The sequence below is a fragment of the Urocampus carinirostris genome, chromosome 10, assembly GCF_059441175.1.
Source record: "Urocampus carinirostris isolate Australia breed hairy pipefish chromosome 10, RoL_Ucar_1.0, whole genome shotgun sequence".
NCBI classification, from domain to species: Eukaryota; Metazoa; Chordata; class Actinopteri; order Syngnathiformes; family Syngnathidae; genus Urocampus; species Urocampus carinirostris.
Window position 1 is genome coordinate 41,116,269 of NC_142358.1, and position 23,993 is coordinate 41,140,261.

Here is a 23,993-nt window from a genome sequence, read left to right on the forward strand (position 1 = left end):
TTCACCGATAACTCAAGTTCTTACAACCTTTTTCACCAAATCAGGGCTGAGAAGACCAGCAAGCTACAAACCATTCCAGGAACTTTGGACATCACTGTGGATTATGTTCCTCTGGAGCTTCCAAGTACGCTTGACCCTATCTGATCTCAGCTTCTTCAAAGCGTTGGTTCTTCACCCATCTTATGTGTTCTTCTAGACTGCGTGACCTCTTCTTACATCCCAGTCAAGCCGTTTGAAGATCTCAGCAAACAGCAGCCCACGGTGGAGGTGGAGGAGTTCATCCAGGACACCAGCAAATTCGCTCAGCCGTACCGAGTCTACAGGAACCACATCTACGTTTATCCCAAGCATCTGAAATACGACAGCCAGAAGAGCTTTGCCAAGGTACCGTGGACAATTAAGGCCAGAGATCATAGTTCTGAGTTAAACAGACTAGGACTTTATAATGGTAAATGATATGCATTTCTCTAGCGCATATCAAGTCAATGAGGACCTCCCAAAGCGCTTTACAATGTGCTTCACACTTACCCATTCACACACACACATACACACACACACACACAAACACACACACACACCAATAGGGAGTCTGCCTCCAAACGTTTTGAGGCTAATCAAGATGCTAAATGGTAAATGGTCTGCATTTCTATAGCGCTTTTCAAGTCAATGAAGACCTCCCAAAGCGCTTTACAATGTGCTTCACACTTACCCATTCATACACACACACACACACACACACACACACACCAATAGGGAGTCTGCCTCCAAACATTTTGAGGATAATCAAGATGCTAAATGGTAAATGGTCTGCATTTCTATAGCGCTTTTCAAGTCAATGAAGACCTCCCAAAGCGCTTTACAATGTGCTTCACACTTACCCATTCACACACACACACACACACACACACACACACACACACACACACACACACACACACACACACACACACACACACACACCAATAGGGAGTCTGCCTCCAAATGTTTTGAGGATAATCAAGATGCCAAATGGTAAATGGTCTGCATTTCTCTAGCGCTTTTCAAGTCAATGAAGACCTCCCAAAGCGCTTTACAATGTGTTTCACACTTACCCATTCACACACACACACACACATATACACACACACACACACACACACGAATAGGGAGTCTGCCTCCAAACGTTTTGAGGATAATCAAGATGCAAAATGATAAATGGTCTGCATTTCTATAGCGCGTTTCAAGTCAATGAAGACCTCCCAAAGCGCTTTACAATGTGCTTCACACTTACCCATTCACACACACACACCAATAGCGGCCATGCAAGGCGCCTACCTGCTTATTGGGGGCATTAGGGATTCAGTGTCTTGCCCAAGGACACTTGGACATATAACACGGAGGAGCCGGGATTCGAACCTGAGATCTCTTGATCCCAAGACGAGCGCTCTACTTCCTGAGCTAATGGCGCCCAATCTTTCTCATTTTGTCCATGACTCTCATAAAAACAACAACAATTTAGGTACAGAGAACTCTTAACCCCTTAATGTTCTGACGGCCCAAAATAAGTGTCTGAGCAACCATATTTACAACAAAACAAACGATAATGTCGACAAATGAATAAAAATCCTCCTAAAAGCATGTCTGCTTCATTCGACATTGCTTCTTTTTCGCTATGAAACTCCGGTTTAAAAATAAACAGACTCGTAAAATTATTCCCACTACTTAGCCTCTCCCATTTCGATTGACAACTTTCTCAGCCAATAGCAGTCTTTTCTTCATTAGCCTATGCGGGCCTGTTTAATCAAATGGATATCGCCTCCTATAGGACCGAATATCTTCAACCGGTAGTAACTAATTCGAATGATGATTGACACATTGGTTAGCCAAGGAAATTTCCTACATAAATGTGTATAATTTTCCAAATCGTGCGCAAAGCAATTTGTGATTTACTTTCGTGGACAATCGTTGATTTGACTTCTGGAAAGAAGTCAAACATCTACAACTCTTTCACAATGTCAAAATTGGTCAAAGTAAAATACAACTTTGCAAATGTTTGACTCTAGTGATGTGGACATTTCCAAATGGAAATTTTTGGAAATTCCGTGACATACCTTTAGAAAAATTAACTCTCGAACCTGCGGATCTCTTCTAGAAAAATACTTCGTGATTAATTTAGTCACCGATTCTGTGTCCATTTATAGCAGCCTTCAAAGTAATTATGGAAAATATCTGTTCTTGGAAAAGAGAAGTTTGTTACTGTGCGGAAAAAAACACTTGATCCGCTAAAAGCCTCTTGCTTATAATGTCTAGTTCATTCCAGATGGTTCAGTTCCTTTTGCCAAGCCATTTCTTTGGTGCCGTTTATGTGCCCAGGCTCGTAATCTTGCCGTCTATGTCGAGTTCCGAAGCTCGGACGAGGAACCCGGAAAACCTTTAAAGGTAAAACGCTCTCGAAATATATTTTCTGTTTTCTGGTAAGAGTGAGCTGAAGGTTGTCCTTTTTCTGTGCAGTGCATTTATGGGAAACCCGGGGGTCCCTTGTTGACTTCTGCGGCCTGCGCCACGGTCCTGCATCACTCTCAGAACCCCGACTTTTATGATGAGGTGCGATCAGGATGGGGAAAATAATCCTAGATATTTCATTGACAGTAATTATGCTGAACTGGTAACGACTGTTAAAAATGGATGGATTTAAACAAATGATCATTTCATGTCAATGAGACCGAAGTGAAGATAGAAATAGATAGATAGATGTCTAGATAGATGTCTATACAGATGTCTAGATCGATAGATACTGTCTAGATAGACAGATAGATAGATAGATAGATAGATAGATAGATAGATAGATAGATAGATAGATAGATAGATAGAAGGATAGATACTGGTTAGATCCTGAATAGATAGATAGATGGATATATGGATAGGTACTGTCTAGATAGATAGATGTCTAGATAGATAAATGGATGGATAGATAGATAGATAGATAGATACTGTCTAGATAGATAGATACTGTCTAGATACTAGATAGATAGATATATGGATGGATACTCGATAGATAGATAGATAGATAGATAGATAGATACTGTCTAGCTACTAGATAGATAGATATATGGATGGATACTCGATAGATAGATATATTGATAGATAGATAGATAGATAGATACTGGATAGATAGATATCTTCCTAGACATAGATAGATATCTATCTAGACATTTATCGATTTATATCTATCTAGACATCTATTGATAGATGTCTAGATAGATACTGGATAGATAGATGTCTGGATAGATAGATGTCTGGATAGATAGATGTCTAGATAGATAGATGTCTAGAAAGATGTGCCGATAGATGTCTAGATAGATAGATACAGACTGTAATAAAAATAGGGTAATATGCGAATGTGGGGGTGGGGTTTAATGTGGGCTTTTACTCCCCTGGGTGGAGTTAAAGAGCCTCATGGCATGAGGAAGAAATGATCTCCTCAGTCTGTCCGTGGAACAAGACTGTGACAGCAGTCTGTCGCTGAAGCTGCACCTCTGTTTTACGTTTAAGTTACATTCATATGTGTTCAAAGAAACGGACATTCACAAGCACTTCATTTTTTTCGTCCAGGTGAAGATCGAGCTCCCGACCCAACTCCACGAAAAACACCATTTACTCTTCTCATTTTACCACGTCACCTGCGACATCAATGCTAAAACCAACGCCAAGAGGAAAGAAGCTCTAGAGACGCCTGGTGAGATTTGCTAGCTCCTAGCATATTATTGCTAAAGTTCTCATCACGTTAACGCCTTTGTTCCTTTATGATCCTTTAGTGGGTTACTCTTGGCTGCCTCTCCTCAAAGAAGGCCGGGTATCATCTCAGGAGTTCAATATCTCGGTCTCCAGTAACTTGCCCCCCGGTTACCTGGCCCAGAAGGATGCTAACAACACCAAGGTGAGAAGATGAGAATTGCTTTATATTTATATTATTGGTAAGCTGAAAATGTATGAGGGCCGACTATTCAGCCTGGAATTGACGATCAGCGTTGCAACTTCTTAGCTCGCCTTTGTAGCATTTTCATTTGACTTGCAAAGTCTTGTGAGAACAGTTAAAACAGCTTCCAGTTGCTTTACCTTTTCACAGCATTCGTTTCCAGTTACATGTTTCGCCTGGGAGCGATGTTGCCTTTAAGCTGCGCGCGTGCACTGCCTGCACATTCTCAGCGCTCAAGAAAATCTAGCCAGCGCACAAAAATCAGGGCTCGAAATTGCTAATTAAGAAGCGAATTAAGTCAAAGTTACAGTGCATGAAGGTCAAAATACACGGGTTCCCCTGACACTGTGTTCTAAATGCGGTATTTTGAAGTCAAGGTCGAAGTAGAACGAAGTTGAGTAAAGTCAGTAGAATTTTTCGAGAACCGGCTTCTTCGGCTCGGCTCACTAAAAGGAACCGGCTCTTTCGGGTCCTAAACGGCTCTTCGGGTTGTTTTTGCTTCTTTAATCCTTACATGACCAAATATTATGTAAAATTGTGCACAAAATGACTTAAAGGAAGGGGGGAATAGAACAAAAAATAAAAAAAATAACAAAATGAAAAAGTAGTGAAAAGCTGAGAAAAAATAAACAAAAGGGAGAGAAAAAAGAAGGAAAAATTCAGAAAAAAGCCAGGAAAAAAAGAAATAAGTAAATAGAGAACAAAAAGAAAAAAGTAACAGCTAGGAAAAAATAAACACAATGAGATTTTTTTAAAGGAATTAAAAAATATATTTAAAAAAAAACAGGGGAAAAAGAAGAAAAAGTTTGTGTCGCATTCAAATAATTTCCCATGATACCAAGTCAACCTTGTTGCCAACATTGTACTTCCACAAAAGAAATGTGATTAAATACAGTTCTGTATCGATTTAGTTGCCACACATTTCTGTTGCTCACTGTTGTTTCAAGCGTTGCTCACCGACTTTGTGTGAACGCTCAGACCCGTAAGGAAAATGACAGGGAACATTGCCTGGGAGTGCCTCTTGATATTATATTCCTTGAAAACAGCTTCAGTCCATTGACAAACTAGGCAAATACTACTGTTTCGGATTTTGGTAAAAAAAAAAATCACTCCAATTTTCACTTCTGGAAGCGGCAGCCCTCACAATCAACTTTCCTTTTTTATTTACAGTCACCATGTGGGAAATGGGGTTGGATAAAATTCTCAGAGAAAGCCAATGAAAGGTGGCCAAAGGGTTACTACCAGTATCTAGTAAAAGATTTTTATTTTATACTGTGGTCATTATTCCCGGCGGGCCAGATATTATATATTTTATGACAAAGGCAGCGGGCCAGTAAAATTTTCATCATGGGCCGTAATTGGCCCCCGGGCCGGACTTTGGACGTACCAGCTTTATATCATTTTTATTTCAGTTTAAAATTGGATTTACTGGTGACCGGATCGCCAATTGGGTGGGGCTGACACTCCACCCCCAGAAAAGACAAAAGAAACGAAATATGAATCAAATGATGACTCACACCACGTGGTAAGCTTTCTCTCCTGGCTTTGATCTCTTTGATCTCCGGCAAAACGAACATAAAATGCGGCAGAAACAAAATGAAAAGAAATCCAAACAGCTTGCCAACATCATTTTTGCCGTTCCGTGTATTCCGTTACTCCCCAAATTGAGTCATTTTATTCCTATTTAGTTTCTTTTGTCTTTTATTCGCATATTTGGTATTGGAGTCGTCCAAAAGTCATTGAAAGTAATCCAGTTAAAGTAACCCTACCCAACCCTGTTGACGATCAGCGTTGCGAGCGCCTTTGTAGCAATTTCATTTGACTTGCAAGGTCTTGTGAGAACAGTTAAAACAGCTTCCAGTTGCTTTACCTTTTCACAGTTGCTTTACCTTTGTGAGTCATAATTTTATTCATATTGAGCTTATTTTGTCTTTTATTAGCATATTTATTCTCGGAGTAATCCAAAAGTCATTGAAAGTAATCCAGTTAAAGTAACCCTACCCAACCCTGTGAATGAATGAACACTGGCTTAAACAAATTGCTTTGGCCCTTTCTTTGTTTACCTAGTTTCGAAGAGGTGCAGTATCGGGAACCGGTAACCGTGCATAATCATTTGAATCAAAACGTTTAAAATACTTTTCCCTTCTTCGCAGAGTGTTGCCGATATAAAATGGGTGGACGGAGCCAAGGCCATCTTCAAAGTATCGACCATCGTCGTTTCAACTGTGTACACTCAGGTAAAATCGGAATGTAGACGCTTCTATCTACCGAGAGAGCTCACTATGGTCATTGTGGTTGCTGTTTACGTTCCACCGGATGCTAACGTTAGTATAGCGCTAAATCTCCTGCCCGCTGCTATCGATAAACAGCAGCTCGCACACCCCGACGGAGCTTTTATCGACGATTTTAATCAGGCATGCTTAAGGACTGTATTTCCTAAATTCATTCAATACGTGGACTGAGCAATTACTGTAAGATCAAACATCTAGTAGGATCCAGCCATCTCTGTCTGTCCCTCACCCCCTCATACACCCCCCTCTGGAGGAAAACAAGCCTATGCAACAAGGACAGTACAAACATCTTCTTTGTACCTTTATCTCTTTATTTTCTTTATCTCATCTCTCATCTCATCTCATTAGCCATACCGCTTATCCTCATTAGGGTCGCGGGGGTGCTGGAGCCCATCCCATCAATCATCGGGCAATGGGCTGGGGACACCCTGAACTGGTTGCCAGCCAATCGCAGGGCACACAGGGACAGACAACTCACTCGCTCATTCACACCTAGGGACAATTTGGACCGGCCAATTAATTCACCTGTTTTCTTTATCCTCACTGTAAAATGTGGAACTGGAGTGCCACATCCAATATATTCAACCCATGTTGTAACAATGACAATAAAGGTATATTCTATTCTATTCTAATGCTGTCATCATTTAAAACGATGACTTTATTCAGACACCGATATGTTACTGCACAGCATCATCTCCAAACAGAAGAGCAGCTTCAGCGACAGACTGCTGTCACAGTCTTGTTCCACGGACAGACTGAGGAGATCATTTCTTCCTCATGCCATGAGGCTCTTTAACTCCACCCGGGGGAGTAAAAGCCCACATGAAACCACACCCCCACATTTGCATATTACCCTATTTTTATGACAGTGTGCATTTTTTGTAACCGTATTTAAATTCACTTTATTAACACGCTATATTGGGTATTTTTGTATTCTATGTCTTTTATTTTATCATTACTTATTACTATCTATCTATCTATCTCTATCTATCTAGACATCTAGACCTCTATCTAGACATCTATCTATCTATCTATCTAGACATCTATCTATCTATCTAGACATCTATCTAGATATCTATCTAGACATCTATCTATCTATCTAGACATCTATCTAGATATCTATCTAGACATCTATCTATCTCCCGCTTACTCTCTCTTCCTCCCTATTTCTCCCACTCTCCATCTTTCTATCCTTCAGTCTCTCTGTCTTTCTTTTTCACTTTTTTTGTTCCTCTTTCTCTTTCTGTGTCTTTTTTCCTTTTTTTTCCTCTCTTCCTTTTTTCCTTTTGTCTCTCTTTTCTCGCTTTCTCTCTCTTGCTTTCCCTTCTCTCTTTCTCGCCTTCTCTCTTTCTCTCCTTCTGTATCTCTTTTCTCTCTTTCTTTGTTCCTATTCGCTCTATGCACAATAAACACATATTTCCAGCTCAGAGTCATCTTACATAAGAGAAGTGATTATCAAAGTGATAATGTATAGATGGATAAATAGATGTCTCGATAGATAGATGTCAAGATAGATAGATGGATAGATAGATGGATAGATGTCTAGATGGATGTCTAGATGGGTGTCTAGATAAATTGATGTCTAAATAGATAGATGTCTAGATGGATAAATAGATGTCTAGATAGATAGATGTCTAGAAAGATGTCTAGATAGATAGATGTCTAGATAGGTGTCTGGATAGATAGATGTCTAGATGGATAAATAGATGTCTAGATAGATAGATGTCTAGATAGATGTCTAGATGGAAAATAGATGTCTAGATAGATGTCTAGATAGATGTCTAGATAGATAGATGTCTAGATGGATAAATAGATGTCTAGATAATAGTCTAGGTGGATAAATAGATGGATAAATAGGTGTCTAGATGGATAGATGTCTAGATTGATAGATGTCTAGATGGATAAATAGATAGATGTCTAGATAGATGTCTAGATGGAAAATAGATATCTAGATAGATGTCTAGATAGATGTCTAGATAGATGTCTAGATAGATGTCTAGATGGATAAATAGATGTCTAGATAAATGTCTAGATGGATAAATAGATGGATAAATAGGTGTCTAGATAGATAGATGTCTAGATGGATAAATAGATAGATGTCTAGATAGATGTCTAGATAGATAGAAGTCTAGATAGATGTCTAGATGGATAAATAGATATCTAGATAAATGTCTAGATGGATAAATAGGTGTCTAGATAGATAGATGTCTAGATGGATAAATAGATAGATGTCTAGATAGATGTCTAGATAGATAGATGTCTAGATGGATAAATACATGTCTAGATAAATGTCTAGATGGATAAATAGGTGTCTAGATAGATAGATGTCTAGATTGATGTCTAGATAGATGGATAGATACTATATTCATCCCCGTAGGGAAATTGACAGTATCCTTGTGTTGAAAAATAGAATAATAAAATAAAGATATAGAATACAAAAATACCCATGATGATATAGAGTATTTAAATAGTGCTCCGGAAAATACACACCGTCATAAATATAGGGTAATATGCAAACGTGGGGGTGTGGTTTAATGTGGGCTTTTACTCCCCCGGGTGGAGTTAAAGAGTCTCATGGCATGAGGAAGAAATGATCTCTTCAGTCTGTTCGAACAAGACTGTGACAGCAGTCTGTCGCTGAAGCTGCTCTTCTGTTCGATGCTAAAAAAGAAAACTGAAAATTGAGATCAAGCTTTAATTCCGATTTGCTATTTCCTCCATTCCACATACGCCAGGACTCCCACCTGAACCGCTTTTTCCAGCAGTGCCAGAAAAGAGAGCTGGACCTCTCGCTACCTCCTACCTCCAATTTCCTCAACTGCCTGAAGGTTAGGGGAACAAAACACATTCCGAAATGATTCCTCGTCTAATCAGTGAATCATAACAGTCTGTCGGAATCCATTATCCCTTTTTGTTCCCCTCTCTCTAATTCTTCCTTCCTTTCCAGGGTCTCCTCAGTATGGAGAGAATCACAGTCATCATCAGGTTCCTGCCTGTGCTTTTCAACCAGCTCTTCAAGGTTCTGACTCAGAATGACAACAATGAGGTCACTACTGCCACCACCAGGTGAACGGTGATATTACATGACAGAAACACTGGAAATGGAGTAAAAAACAAGTTTATTTGGGACGCCCTTCATCGGAAAGAGTCTCAAAGGAGCTCTCTTTTCCTCTATTCTTCCCTTTTTCTCTCACTCTCTCTTCCTCCATTTTTCTCACTCTTTATCTCTCTCTTTCAATCTCTATGTTTATTTTTCTCTTTCTTTATTCCTCTTTGTCTCTTTCTCTCTCTCTTTTTATCTCATTAAACTCTCTCTTCCATTTTTCCTTTTCTCTCTCTTTTCTCTCTTTTGTTTTTGTTTTCACATTCTCTCTTTCTCCCCCTTCTCCCTTCTCTCCTCTCTTTCTATTTCTCTTTGGATTTCTTTATTTCTTTTTCTTTCTTTACCCCTCTCTCACTATTTCTCTTTTTATCTCTTTTGTTTCTCACATACACTCTCTCTCTTTTCTACCTATCTATCTATCTATCTATCTATCTATCTATCTATCTATCTATCTATCTATCTATCTATCTATCTATCGCTTACTCTCTCTTCCTCCCTTTTTCTCACTCTCTATCTCTCTCTTTCACTCTCTATGTCTCTTTTTCTATTTCTTTTTTCCTCTTTGTCTCTTTCTCTGTGTCTTTTTACCTTATTAAACTCTCTTCTGTTTTTCCTTTTCTCTCTTTTGTTTTTGTTTTCCCTTTCTCTCCTTTTCCCCCTTCTCCCTTTCTCTCCTTCTCTCTTTCTATTTCTCTTTGGATTTCTTTCTTTTTCTTTCTTTCTTTCCCCTCTCTCACTATTTCTCTTTTGTTTCCCACATACTCTCTCTCTCTCTTATCTATCTATCTATCTATCTATCTCTTACTCTCTCTTCCTCCCCTTTTCTCTCACTCTCCATCTCTTTCTCCTTCACTCTCTCCGTTTTTGTTTTTCTCTTTTTTGTACCTCTTTGTCTCTTTCTCTTTCTGTGTCTTTTTTCCTTCTTTTGCTCTCTCTTCCTTTTATCCTTTTGTCTCATTTTTCTTTCTTTCTCTCTCTCTTCCTTTCCCTTCTTTCTTTCTCACCTTCTCTCTTTCTCTCCTCTTCTCTCCTTCTCTCTTTCTTTATTTCTATTTCTTTTTGGATTTCTTTCTTTCTCTCTTTATCCTTCCCCCTTTCTCATTATTTCTCTTTTTATCTCTTTTGTTTCTCACATTCTCTCTCTCTCTCTCTCTCTCTCTCTCTCTCTTTTTCTCTCTCATTTGCTTTTCCTTCTTTCTTTCTCACCTTCTCTCTTTCTCTCTTCTTTTCTCTCCTTCTCTCTCTCTCTTTTTCTTTTTCTTTGTTCCTCTTCGTCTCTTTCTCTTTCTGTCTCTTTTTACCTTCTTTTTCTCTCTTCCTTTTTTCCTTTTCTTTCTGTTTTATCTCTTTTTCTCTCTCTTGCTTTCCCTTCTCTCTTGCTCCCGTTTTTGTTTTCTCTCCTTCACTTTTCTCTCCTTCTCTATTCCTCTGTTTCTATTTCTCTTTGGATTTCTTTGTTTATCTCTGTAGCTTTTCCCCTCTCTCACTATCTCTTTTGTTTCTCACATTCTCTCTTTCTCTCTCTCTTTTCTCTCTCTCTCTCTCCTTCACTCTCTTTGTCTCTCTTTTCTCTTTCTTTGTTCCTTTTTGTCTCTTTTTTTATGTATCTTTTTACTTACTTTTGCTCTCTCATCCTTTTTTCCTTTTCTCTCTCTTCTCTCTCTCTCCCTCTTCCTTTCCCTTCTTTCTTTCTCCCCTTCTCTCTTTCTCTCCTTCTCTCTTTCTCTCTTTCTATTTCTCTTTGGATTTCTTTCTTTCTCTCTTTATCCTTGTGAGTTGACTTTGTTCCTCCCCTCAGAGTTCTGGTCCATATTGTTTCCAAGTGTCACGAGGAAAACCTTGACCACTATCTGCAGTCTTATATAAAGGTATGTTTCACACACCGGGATGACTTCACACAGGGTTCGGACGAGTGCTTGAAATCCTTGAAAATACCATTAACTGAATGTTTTACTGTAATCTAGGTAGCATTTTAGGGTTCGGACGAGTGCTTGAAACCCTTGAAAATACAGTTAACTGAATGTTTTACTGTAGTCTAGGTAGCATTTTAGGGTTCGGACGGGTGCTTGAAATCCTTGAAAATACCATTAACTGAATGTTTTACTGTACTTTAGGTAGCATTTTTAGGGTTCGGACGGGTGCTTGAAATCCTTGGAAATACCATTAACTGAATATTTTACTGTACTCTAGGTAGCATTTTAGGGTTCGGACGGGTGCTTGAAATCCTTGAAAATACCGTTAACTGAATGTTTTACTGTAATTTAGGTAGCATTTTTAGGGTTCGGACGGGTGCTTGAAATCCTTGGAAATACCATTAACTGAATATTTTACTGTACTCTAGGTAGCATTTTAGGGTTCGGACGGGTGCTTGAAATCCTTGAAAATACCGTTAACTGAATGTTTTACTGTAATTTAGGTAGCATTTTTAGGGTTCGGACGGGTGCTTGAAATCCTTGAAAATACCAGTAACTGAATGTTTTACTGTAGTCTAGGTAGCATTTTAGGGTTCGGACGGGTGCTTGAAATCCTTGGAAATACCATTAACTGAATGTTTTACTGTACTTTAGGTAGCATTTTTAGGGTTCGGACGGGTGCTTGAAATCCTTGGAAATACCATTAACTGAATATTTTACTGTACTCTAGGTAGCATTTTAGGGTTCGGACGGGTGCTTGAAATCCTTGAAAATACCGTTAACTGAATGTTTTACTGTAATTTAGGTAGCATTTTTAGGGTTCGGACGGGTGCTTGAAATCCTTGAAAATACCGTTAACTGAATGTTTTACTGTAATTTAGGTAGCATTTTTAGGGTTCGGACGGGTGCTTGAAATCCTTGGAAATACCATTAACTGAATATTTTACTGTACTCTAGGTAGCATTTTAGGGTTCGGACGGGTGCTTGAAATCCTTGAAAATACCGTTAACTGAATGTTTTACTGTAATTTAGGTAGCATTTTTAGGGTTCGGACGGGTGCTTAAAATCCTTGGAAATACCATTAACTGAATATTTTACTGTACTCTAGGTAGCATTTTAGGGTTCGGACGGGTGCTTGAAATCCTTGAAAATACCATTAACTGAATGTTTTACTGTAATTTAGGTAGCATTTTTAGGGTTCGGACGGGTGCTTGAAATCCTTGAAAATACCGGTAACTGAATGTTTTACTGTACTTTAGGTAGCATTGTTAGGGTTCGGACGAGTGCTTGAAATCCTTGAAAATATCGTTAACGGAATGTTTTACTGTAGTCTAGGTAGCATTTTAGGGTTCGGACGGGTGCTTGAAATCCTTGGAAATACCATTAACTGAATGTTTTACTGTACTTTAGGTAGCATTTTTAGGGTTCGGACGGGTGCTTGAAATCCTTGGAAATACCATTAACTGAATATTTTACTGTACTCTAGGTAGCATTTTAGGGTTCGGACGGGTGCTTGAAATCCTTGAAAATACCATTAACTGAATGTTTTACTGTAATTTAGGTAGCATTTTTAGGGTTCGGACGGGTGCTTAAAATCCTTGGAAATACCATTAACTGAATATTTTACTGTACTCTAGGTAGCATTTTAGGGTTCGGACGGGTGCTTGAAATCCTTGAAAATACCGTTAACTGAATGTTTTACTGTAATTTAGGTAGCATTTTTAGGGTTCGGACGGGTGCTTGAAATCCTTGGAAATACCATTAACTGAATATTTTACTGTACTCTAGGTAGTATTTTAGGGTTCGGACGGGTGCTTGAAATCCTTGAAAATACCGTTAACTGAATGTTTTACTGTACTTTAGGTAGCATTTTTAGGGTTCGGACGGGTGCTTAAAATCCTTGGAAATACCATTAACTGAATATTTTACTGTACTCTAGGTAGCATTTTAGGGTTCGGACGGGTGCTTGAAATCCTTGAAAATACCATTAACTGAATGTTTTACTGTAATTTAGGTAGCATTTTTAGGGTTCGGACGGGTGCTTGAAATCCTTGAAAATACCGTTAACTGAATGTTTTACTGTAATTTAGGTAGCATTTTTAGGGTTCGGACGGGTGCTTGAAATCCTTGAAAATACCGGTAACTGAATGTTTTACTGTACTTTAGGTAGCATTGTTAGGGTTCGGACGAGTGCTTGAAATCCTTGAAAATATCGTTAACGGAATGTTTTACTGTAGTCTAGGTAGCATTTTAGGGTTCGGACGGGTGCTTGAAATCCTTGGAAATACCATTAACTGAATGTTTTACTGTACTTTAGGTAGCATTTTTAGGGTTCGGACGGGTGCTTGAAATCCTTGGAAATACCATTAACTGAATATTTTACTGTACTCTAGGTAGCATTTTAGGGTTCGGACGGGTGCTTGAAATCCTTGAAAATACCATTAACTGAATGTTTTACTGTAATTTAGGTAGCATTTTTAGGGTTCGGACGGGTGCTTAAAATCCTTGGAAATACCATTAACTGAATATTTTACTGTACTCTAGGTAGCATTTTAGGGTTCGGACGGGTGCTTGAAATCCTTGAAAATACCGTTAACTGAATGTTTTACTGTAATTTAGGTAGCATTTTTAGGGTTCGGACGGGTGCTTGAAATCCTTGGAAATACCATTAACTGAATATTTTACTGTACTCTAGGTAGTATTTTAGGGTTCGGACGGGTGCTTGAAATCCTTGAAAATACCGTTAACTGAATGTTTTACTGTACTTTAGGTAGCATTTTTAGGGTTCGGACGGGTGCTTAAAATCCTTGGAAATACCATTAACTGAATATTTTACTGTACTCTAGGTAGCATTTTAGGGTTCGGACGGGTGCTTGAAATCCTTGAAAATACCATTAACTGAATGTTTTACTGTAATTTAGGTAGCATTTTTAGGGTTCGGACGGGTGCTTGAAATCCTTGAAAATACCGGTAACTGAATGTTTTACTGTACTTTAGGTAGCATTGTTAGGGTTCGGACGAGTGCTTGAAATCCTTGAAAATATCGTTAACGGAATGTTTTACTGTAGTCTAGGTAGCATTTTAGGGTTCGGACGGGTGCTTGAAATCCTTGAAAATACCGTTAACTGAATGTTTTACTGTAATTTAGGTAGCATTTTTAGGGTTCGGACGGGTGCTTGAAATCCTTGAAAATACCAGTAACTGAATGTTTTACTGTAGTCTAGGTAGCATTTTAGGGTTCGGACGGGTGCTTGAAATCCTTGGAAATACCATTAACTGAATGTTTTACTGTAGTCTAGGTAGCATTTTAGGGTTCGGACGGGTGCTTGAAATCCTTGGAAATACCATTACTGTAACTGAATGTTATACTGTTGTATAGGTAGCATTTTAGGGTTCGGATGAGTGCTTGAAATCCGTAAAAATACCAGTAACTGAATGTTTTACTGTACTTTAGGTAGCATTTTTAGGGTTCGGACGGGTGCTTGAAATCCTTGGAAATACCATTAACTGAATATTTTACTGTACTCTAGGTAGCATTTTAGGGTTCGGACGGGTGCTTGAAATCCTTGAAAATACCGTTAACTGAATGTTTTACTCTACTTCAGGTAGCATTTTTAGGGTTGTTGGGAATTAAATTATCAAAATGTAGCGTTTACCAAATTGTTCGAATGAGTTATCTGACTCCATTAACCAAACACAACCTACATTCACTAAGTGTACTCCATCGAAAATGGCCGAATTAGTAGAATTAGTGTCGTTGGAGTCTCTGGGAGATGTAAGATGGTGTGCCGGCTCCTCCCATGGGCGTGCCAATGAAGCCCAACGTGAGCTCCACCACCTCGCCGCGATGTCTGGAAAACTCAAAATGGCCCCGAGCGTTTCTCAAAACAATGCCTGCCGTCCTCCGTCATCTGGAGGTGCTGATTATCTCATCAGCCTTGCGTCCCGTTCCTGCCAGCGCAAGAGAAAAACGAGCTGTAGTTTAAATAGCAAACCATCCGTAGTATTTCTCTCTCTCTTTCTCTCTCTCTCATTTTTCTCATATCTTTCTCTTTCTTGCTCTCTTTTTCTCTCTTTTGCTTTCTCTTTTTTCTCTTTCCTTCTCACACTCTCTCTTTCCCTCATTATCTTCTCTCTATCTCTATTTTTCTCTATTGTTTTCTCTCTGTTTTTTGTCTTTCTCTCTAACTTTCTTTCTCTTTCCTTCTCACTCTCTCTCTTTCCTGCTTTTTCTCATTTTTTTTCTATTTCTCTCTCTCTTTTGCTCTTTCCTTCTTTATTCTCACTTTATCTCACTCTTCCTCACTCTCTAATGCTCCCTCTTGTTCTCTTTTTTTCTTACTCTATCTTTTTCTCCTTTCTTGTTCTTTTGACCTTTCTCTATCTTTCTCTTTTTCTTTCTTTTATTTTCTTTTTCGATCTCTTTTTACTCTTTTTTCTCTCGATGTGTTTCTCTATCCTTTTTTCTCACTTTCTGTCTATCGCGTTCTCTCTCTCTATTTCTCTCACTTTTTTTCCATGTTTCTGTCTCTCTCACCTTCTCTGTCTCTTATGCTGTCTCCGATGCTCTCTCTCTCTCTCTCACTCTCTCTTTATCTTTCTCTCGTCTTTCTCTTTCCTTTTCTCTCTTTCTTTTTCTTAAACCTACTAGTCCGGCACCCGTGCTATTTTTTCTTTTAAGCATGTGGCCCCCAGCTCAATTGAGTTTAACACCCCTGCTGTAAACGATATTTCCTACCAGGGTTCCTACCCTGAACTTTCACTGCTCATTGAATAAAGGCACAGTCATTAAATAACCACAGCATTAAACTCAATAAGTGTAACTTGTATTCAATAGTATAAAATCCTTTATAGTCCAATGTATAAAATCCTTCAATTACGACTTTATTTCAGTCATCACAGTTAACGACGACAAAATAAAGTTCTTTCGATCGGTGCTTTTTGTCTCTCTCTCTCTTGCTTTCCCTTTTTTCTTTCTCTCCTCTTTTCTCTCCTCTCTCTCTCTTTTTCTCTTTCTTTGTTCCTCTTTGTCTCTTTCTCTTTCTGTGTGTTTTTACCATCTTTTGCTCTCTTCCTTTTTTCCCTTTCTCTCTGTTTTCTCTCTTTCTCTCTCTTTTGCTTTCCCTTCTTTCTTTCTCACTTTCTCTCTTTCGCTCCTCTTTTCTCTCCTCTCTCTCTCTTTTTCTCTTTCTTTGTTCCTCTTTGTCTCTTTCTCTTTCTGTGTCTTTTTACCTTCTTTTGCTCTCTTCCTTTTTTCCCTTTCTCTCTGTTTTCTCTCTTTCTCTCTCTCTCTTTCCCTTCTCTCTTGCTCCCCTTTTCGCTTTCTCTCCTTTGCTTTTTTCTCCTTCTCTATTCCTCTGTTTCTACTTCTCTTTGGATTTCTTTGTTTATCTCTATAGCTTTTCCTTTCTCTCACTATTTCTCTTTTATTTCTCACATTCTCTCTTTCTCTCTCTCTCTCTCTCTCTCTCTCTCTCATTCACTCTCTTTGACTCTCTTTTTCTCTTTCTTTGTTCCTCTTTGTCTCTTTCTTTTTCTGTATCTTTTTACTTACTTTTGCTCTCTCATCTTTTTTCCTTTTCTCTCTCTCTCCCTCTTCCTTTCCCTTTCCACCTTCTTCCCTTCTCTCTTTCTCTCCTTCTCTTTTTCTCTCTTTCTATTTCTTTGAAGGTACTGGAAAAACTGGGAAAATGGCCTTCAAAGTGCTTGAAAGTGCTTGAATTTGGCCATGAGAGACATGTACGAACCCTGTATGTTTTTTTTTTTTACCTTCTTAGTTTATTTTTAACCCATGTGTTGTAGCGTTTGTTAGCTAATTTGGATGTTGCGATCTGATTATATTTTTGTGTTTCCAGTACGTGTTTAAGTCCGAGGCCCACGGATTTCGCACCGTTCACGAAGAGCTAGCTAAAGGCATGACTTTCGACCTTCAGAGCAACGAGCAAGCCGCTGTTAAGAACGTTTTGAAGGTCAGTCAAGTTTTTTAGTGACGAAACCAAATGTAGCGCTTTTCAAGTCGACGAAGACCTCCCAAAGCGCTTTACAATGCGCTTCACACTTACCCATTCACACACACACTCACACACCAATAGGGAGTCAGGATCCTAACGTTTTGAGGATAATCAAGATGCTAAATGGTCTGCATTTCTATAGCGCTTTTGAAGTCAAAGAAGACCTCCCAAAGCGCTTTACAATGCGCTTCACACTTACCCATTCACACACACACTCACACACCAATAGGGGGTCAGGATCCTAACGTTTTGAGGATAATCAAGATGCTAAATGGTAAATGGTCTGCATTTCTACAGCGCTTTTCAAGTCGATGAAGACCTCCCAAAGCACTTTACAATATGCTTCACACTTACCCATTCACACACCAATAGGGAGTCAGCCTCCAAACGTATTGAGGATAATCAAGATGCTAAATGGTAAATGGTCTGCATTTCTATAGCGCTTTTCAAGTCAATGAAGACCCCCTCAAAGTGCTTTACAATGCGCTTCAGACTTACCCATTCACACACACACTCACACACCAATAGGGAGTCAGCCTCCAAACGTTTTGAGGATAATCAAGATGCTAAATGGTAAATGGTCTGCATTTATACAGCGCTTTTCAAGTCAACGAAGACCTCCCAAAGCGCGTTACAATCTGCTTCACACTTACCCATTCACACACACACTCACACACCAATAGGGGGTAGGCCTCCAAACGTTTTGAGGATAATCAAGATGCTAAAGGGTAAATGGTCTGCATTTCTATAGCGCTTTTCAAGTCGATGAAGACCTCCCAAAGCACTTTATAATGTGCTTCACACTTACACATTCACACACACACTCACACACCAATAAGGAGTCAGTATTCTAACGTTTTGAGGATAATCAAGATGCTAAATGGTCTGCATTTCTATAGCGCTTTTCAAGTCGATGAAGACCTCCCAAAGCGCTTTACAATGTGCTTCACACTTACCCATTCACACACACACTCACACACCAATAGGGGGTAGGCCTCCAAACGTTTTGAGGATAATCAAGATGCTAAAGGGTAAATGGTCTGCATTTCTATAGCGCTTTTCAAGTCAAAGAAGGCCTCCCAAAGCTCTTTACAATGTGCTTCACACTTACCCGTTCACACACACACTCACACACCAATAGGGAGTCAGCCTCCAAACGTATTGAGGACAATCAAGATGCTAAATGGTAAATGGTCTGCATTTCTACAGCGCTTTTCAAGTCGATGAAGACCTCCCAAAGCGCTTTACAATGCGCTTCACACTTACCCATTCTCACACACTCACACACCGATAACAGTGTCAGCCATGCAGGGCAACTACCTGCTATCGGGGGCATTAGGGATTCAGTGTCTTGCCCAAGGACACTCCGACATATAACAAGGAGGAGCCGGGAATCGAACCTGCGACCTCTTGATCCCAAGACGAGCGCTTTACCTCCTGAGCAAATGCACAAGAAAATTAATATTCGTCTCTGGTACCGTGGCTAAAAATAGTGTGACAAGGAGTCAAATGTGCTGCCTTTTCACAAGTCATCTATACCATTAGTGGTCAAATACAAAAGTACTACAGGAATACTAAAAAAATACTAATATGGAAATACTACATCAAATTACTACAGAAATACTACAAAAGTAGTACAAAAATAAAACTACAGAACTACAATGAGAGTCCAGAAACGCAAAAAAAAACTTTTTGTCATGAGTTTCAGACACTGGAACAACGCTGCTTCTGAAATCCTCTACTGCCTTAAAATGGTTCAGTCACTTTGATTCCTAGCACCTCTTACAATATTTAGTTTTGTAGCCACCAGGCTGTACTTGCCCAAGACACACCACAGGAAATGGTGCCCCTATGACCAGTTTGGTTAACAGATCCGACCAACCGGTGTTATTGTGTGTTTCCGTCGTGCAATGGAAACATATGAAGAGGGATGGGGGGGGCAACGGGCTGTACTTGCCCAAGGCACACCACAGGAAATGTTACCCCTATGACCAGTTTAGTTAGCGGATCCAACCAACTAGTGATATTGTGTGTTTCCGTCATGCAAATGGAAACATATAAGGAGGGTTGGGGCCACCAGGCTGTGGTTGCCCAAGACACACCACAGGAACTGGTGTCCCTTAGACCCGTGTGGTTAGCGGATCCAACCAATGTTACTGTGTGTTTCCGTTGTGCAATGGAAACATATGGAGAGGGATGGGGGCCACCAGGCTGTATTTGCCCAAGACACACCACAGGAAATGGTTCCCCTATGATCAGTTTAGTTAACGGATCCAACCAATCGGTGTTACTGTGTGTTTCCGTCGTGCAGTGGAAACATATGGAGAAGAATGGGCGCCACCAGGCTGTACTTGCCCAAGACACACCACAGGTCGGGATGGAAGAGCAGGGCAGAAACAGGTCCAGAAACAAGTCGGGAACAGGTATCAGGCCAGAGAAAACAGGGCAGGAAAATGTCGGAAGATATGGAGCTTTCCTAGCTGGGAGCATAGGTTCGCAAACGGTCTGACAGCTTCCTCTTGGAAGCCGCGGGTTTAAAAAGAGTCTTTGAACCAATCAGCTCTCAGGGCTGTTGGCACCAATTGGGCAGTCACAAGCAATGTTCCCTGTAATTTTGTTTCTATTTTTTTTAATTCCTTTAAAAAAATCTCATTGTGTTTATTTTCTTCCTAGCTTATGCTTTTTTCTATATGTTCTCTATTTAATTTTTTTTTCTTTGTTTCTTTCTTTTCTTTTTTCCTGGCTTTTTTCTGAATGTTTCCTTCTTTTTTCTCTTCATTTTGTTTCTTTTTTTCTCAGCTTTTCACTACTTTTTCATTTCGGTATTTTTTTCTTTTTTTTTCTATTCCCCCCCTTCCTTTAACTCATTGTGTGCACACTTTTACATAATATTTGGTCGTGTAGGGATTAAAGAAGCAAAAACAACCTGAAGAGCCGTTTGGGACCCGAAAGAGCCGGTTCTCTTTAGTGAGCCGAGCCGAAGAAGCCGGTTCTCGAAAAACTCTACCGACTTTACTCAACTTCGTTCGACTTCGACTTTGACTTCAAAATACCGCATTTAGAACACAACGCCAGGGGAGCCCGTGTATTTTTACCTTCATGCACTGTAACTTTGACTTAATTCACTTCTTAATTAGCAATTTCGAGCCCTGATTTTTGTGAGCTGGCTAGATTTTCTTGAGAGGGAACATTGCTCACAAGTGCCCTGAATCAGCAATCATTACAAATATGGCAGATTTGAATAATTTAGCAAACAGGAGTGGGACAAAATTCCTCCACAGCTTTGTGAAAGACTCCTAGGTAATTATTGTAAACGTTTGATTTCTATTATTACTGCCAAAGGTGGCCCAACTCGCTATTAGGGTTAGGGTTAGGGTTATTAGTAAATACTTTTTCCCATAGGGTTAGATAGATTTTACTTTTTCACTGCGTTCCTTACACTGCAATGCCGACAACTCTTTCCAGTTTTCATGGTTCTTCTTCGAACTGATCGTCAAGTCCATGGCCCAGCATTTGGTCGACGGAGACAAAGTGAAGGTAAGAGGACCCGACCGATGCAGTTTTATGTACCGTATTTTCCGCACTATAAGGCGCACCTAAAAGTCTTAATTTTTTTCAAAAGCTGACCATGCGCCTTATAATACAGTGCGCCTTATATATGGCTTAATATTAAATTCGCAAGGTCTCGCAACTTACGCAACAGCCGCCGACTCGATTTTCCCCCGAACGTGGAGTAGTCCGCGGTGTATGCTGGGATTTATATACCGGCGTTTCATTGGCTAACCAATGTGTCAATCATCATTTGAATCGATCGCCATTGGCTGAAGTTATTCGGAGCCTCGGATTGGCTAGAGGGCCAAAACAAAGCCTGCAATTGGCCGAAAAAGATGTGTCAATCATCCGTTAAATCGATCGCTATTGGCTGAAGTTATTCGGGGCCTCGGATTGGCTAGAGGGCCAAAACAAACCCTGCAATTGGCCGAAAAAGATGTGTCAATCATCAGTCAAATCGATTGCTATTGGCTGAAGTTATTCGGGGCCTCGGATTGGCTAGAGGGCCAAAACAAACCCTGCAATTGGCCGAAAAAGATGACTGAATAGCAAGCTTGCTAAACTACGCCATTAAGAAACATGTTTCATTAGTCTGTATTTGTAAACATTTTACTCTCCTGGATTTACTTCACTCACGGTTGTAAGAAGACCATGATTGCGTATCATTATTGAACGTGAGAACTTAGGTGAGCTATGCGGCTTTATATTTTCCCGGTATTTCGTTTTAGAACGATCTTGATGTTGCTGTGATGAGTTGAGTGAATTCAACTCAATTCCAAGTGTTTATCGTCATATGCACAGTAAAGTTGCGAGCGAAAAAGAAAATAGAAACTAAGGAATGGTTGGCATTCCTTGAATCCCAAGACTTTAACCTTCCGAATGATGGAACGATGCATTTGAGTGACATCGTACGGACACCGCATCCGCACGTGTCTACGACACGTATTTGCTTCTTTGCAAGCTTTGGGAATGTTAAGGGGGTAATCAGTTGGACTGAACCATCTGACTGTTTTGTCCACGTTCCCATTGTAGCGCCTTGAGATTGTCAAGATTGTTTTCTGTTGTTAGTGTCAATAAATTTGTTCAAACCAAGCCTTATAATCCGGTGTGCCTTATCTATGGAAGATATAGGACCAAAAACTATTTTTTGGGGGTGCGCCCGATAACCCGGTGCGCCCTATAGTGCGGAAAATACGGTAATCTGCCACCGACCTGTAAGTTTATTTTGTCGACTAGCTTCCCAGGCCACAGCGGTTCCCGTCGTCGTACCAGAGCCGCGTGGAGACCCTGGTGGAAAAGGTTTCGGAACACGTCTTCTGGAAGTACAAAGACCTGGCGGAAGAGTCGCGCAGTGCAAACTCAGCGGTGGCAGTTTTTGTCAAGGTGAGATTTAGCTCGTTGGAGTCAAACCGAGTCAGGGGACAATCGCAAAAGGTCTTATAAAGCAAAGGTTTTTAGTGTGTACCGTAAATTCCGGACTGTAAGCCGCTACTTTTTCCCCTAACTTTCAACCCTGCGGCTTATTCAGTGATGCGGCTAATTTATGTGCTAGCGGCGCTTGAGTGTTGCTACCAATAACTGCCCTGTCAAAGCTATATTATTATTATTAAAGCTTTGAAAACTCTCTCGGTGTACCGTCTTTCTTTGTAAATAGGTGTAACCCATGTATAATATGTATTTGCAACTGTATATTTTTGTCATGTATTTATTTGAGACACTTATTCTGATATGTTTTGCACGGGTGAACGAAAAATGAGGGGCGGAACAAACGCGGGGTGCCGAGTTTAAGTGGGGACCGCTAAAGGTGAGGGACAGACAAGGAAAGAAGAGGGGGTAAAAAGTTGGTTCAAGAAAAAGGAGTTGCGTGAGTAAATGTGTTCATCTGATATATTTTTCCCACCCTTACCTTTGGAAATATACACTTTTTTTCCTTGGATTACTTTCAACGGGACCCGGACTCTGCAGGTCTGCATCAAACCTTAAGTACTGGTATCATTTTCCGTTCATTTTGCCGGCTGTGGTTTTTGGACTGTGCACTTTATATTCAGTTACAATCGCGGGACTCAAAGTCGGGTTTGGGTTAATTTTGTGATTGTGTTACATGTTTTAATGTGGGCGCATGCGGCTTATATACAGGTGCGGCTTGTGTATGTACAAAATCGGTTTTCCTCTTAAAATGTGGTAGGTGCGGCTTATAATCAGGTGCGCTCTATAGTCCGGAATTTACGGTATTACAAATCTAGCGTTTGCCAAATTGTTCGAATGAGTTTTCTGACTCCATTCACCAAACACAAACTTCATTCTCCTAACAATGCATGCTCATTTCTTCATGGGAAAATGAACAAAGATGACCGGCATTTTCACACGGGGGCATATTTATTTTCCTCAAGTATTTAACTAAGTGAATTCCATCAAATTAGCCGAATTATTGTCGCTCGAGGCTTCCTCGAGCCTCCTTTTTCGATTGTCAAGTCAAGTCATTTTTATTTGTATAGCCCTTAATCACAAAGAGTCTCAAAGGGCTCTCATTCTCCGATCTGATCTCCCATCTCTCATCTTCCGTCTATTGTCTTCCGTCTTTTCACAAGTCGGGGCGTCGGCCACCCCCCATGGGGCGGGTCAGGTACCAGCTTCACCACCTCCTCGCCGAAAGGCGCCGCCACGTTTAAAAAACTCACAACAAGAAAGCTTATCAGAAAACTTCTCCAAACAATGTCTCCTTTCCCGCGTCACAGGCTCCTCCGGCGTCAGCCCTTGTCCCAGCTCTTGCCGTTTTTCGTAAACCTCATTCTTGTCTAGGCTACAATGACCTCGCCCCACAGCTCAGCCAGTGACTATCTTTTGTATTTAAATGTAACTTGTATTTAATCGTAAAAAGTCCCTTATAGTCAAAAATAAATAAAATATAAAATCCTTCAGCGTGGACCGGTTCTGAAAATTGCTCCGCGATAGGTCATTGTGACTTTCGAGATAAATCATCAGCCTGTTATGACACAAAAACACAGCTTTTAATTACAATAGAAAACTTTGTCAGTCGGCTCCAGTAATCTAATCTAATCATATGACAGTGGGGAGTGGTTAGGGTAGGGTCAGGTGTGTCTCTTGGGTTTTTTTTTCTGTAGCAGGAATAAAAGGGGGGAGGTTGGGGTAGCCAGCCAGAGATTCTCT

General features: G+C 40.1%; 1 protein-coding gene across 1 annotated transcript in view; it reads left to right on the top strand.

Annotated features, from left to right (window-relative positions):
• The window catches only part of dock10 (dedicator of cytokinesis 10), a 163,097-nt gene that overhangs the window by 62,052 nt on the left and 77,052 nt on the right, over positions 1 to 23,993 (top strand). The window contains exons 16-28 of the mRNA XM_088345771.1: positions 45 to 124; positions 197 to 384; positions 2,353 to 2,418; positions 2,491 to 2,583; positions 3,592 to 3,715; positions 3,795 to 3,916; positions 6,109 to 6,192; positions 8,982 to 9,074; positions 9,194 to 9,312; positions 11,148 to 11,217; positions 17,118 to 17,231; positions 20,739 to 20,810; positions 22,062 to 22,208. Of these exons, the coding sequence (XP_088201897.1) occupies positions 45 to 124; positions 197 to 384; positions 2,353 to 2,418; positions 2,491 to 2,583; positions 3,592 to 3,715; positions 3,795 to 3,916; positions 6,109 to 6,192; positions 8,982 to 9,074; positions 9,194 to 9,312; positions 11,148 to 11,217; positions 17,118 to 17,231; positions 20,739 to 20,810; positions 22,062 to 22,208 (1,372 nt within the window). The remainder of the gene's footprint in view (positions 1 to 44; positions 125 to 196; positions 385 to 2,352; positions 2,419 to 2,490; positions 2,584 to 3,591; positions 3,716 to 3,794; positions 3,917 to 6,108; positions 6,193 to 8,981; positions 9,075 to 9,193; positions 9,313 to 11,147; positions 11,218 to 17,117; positions 17,232 to 20,738; positions 20,811 to 22,061; positions 22,209 to 23,993) is intronic.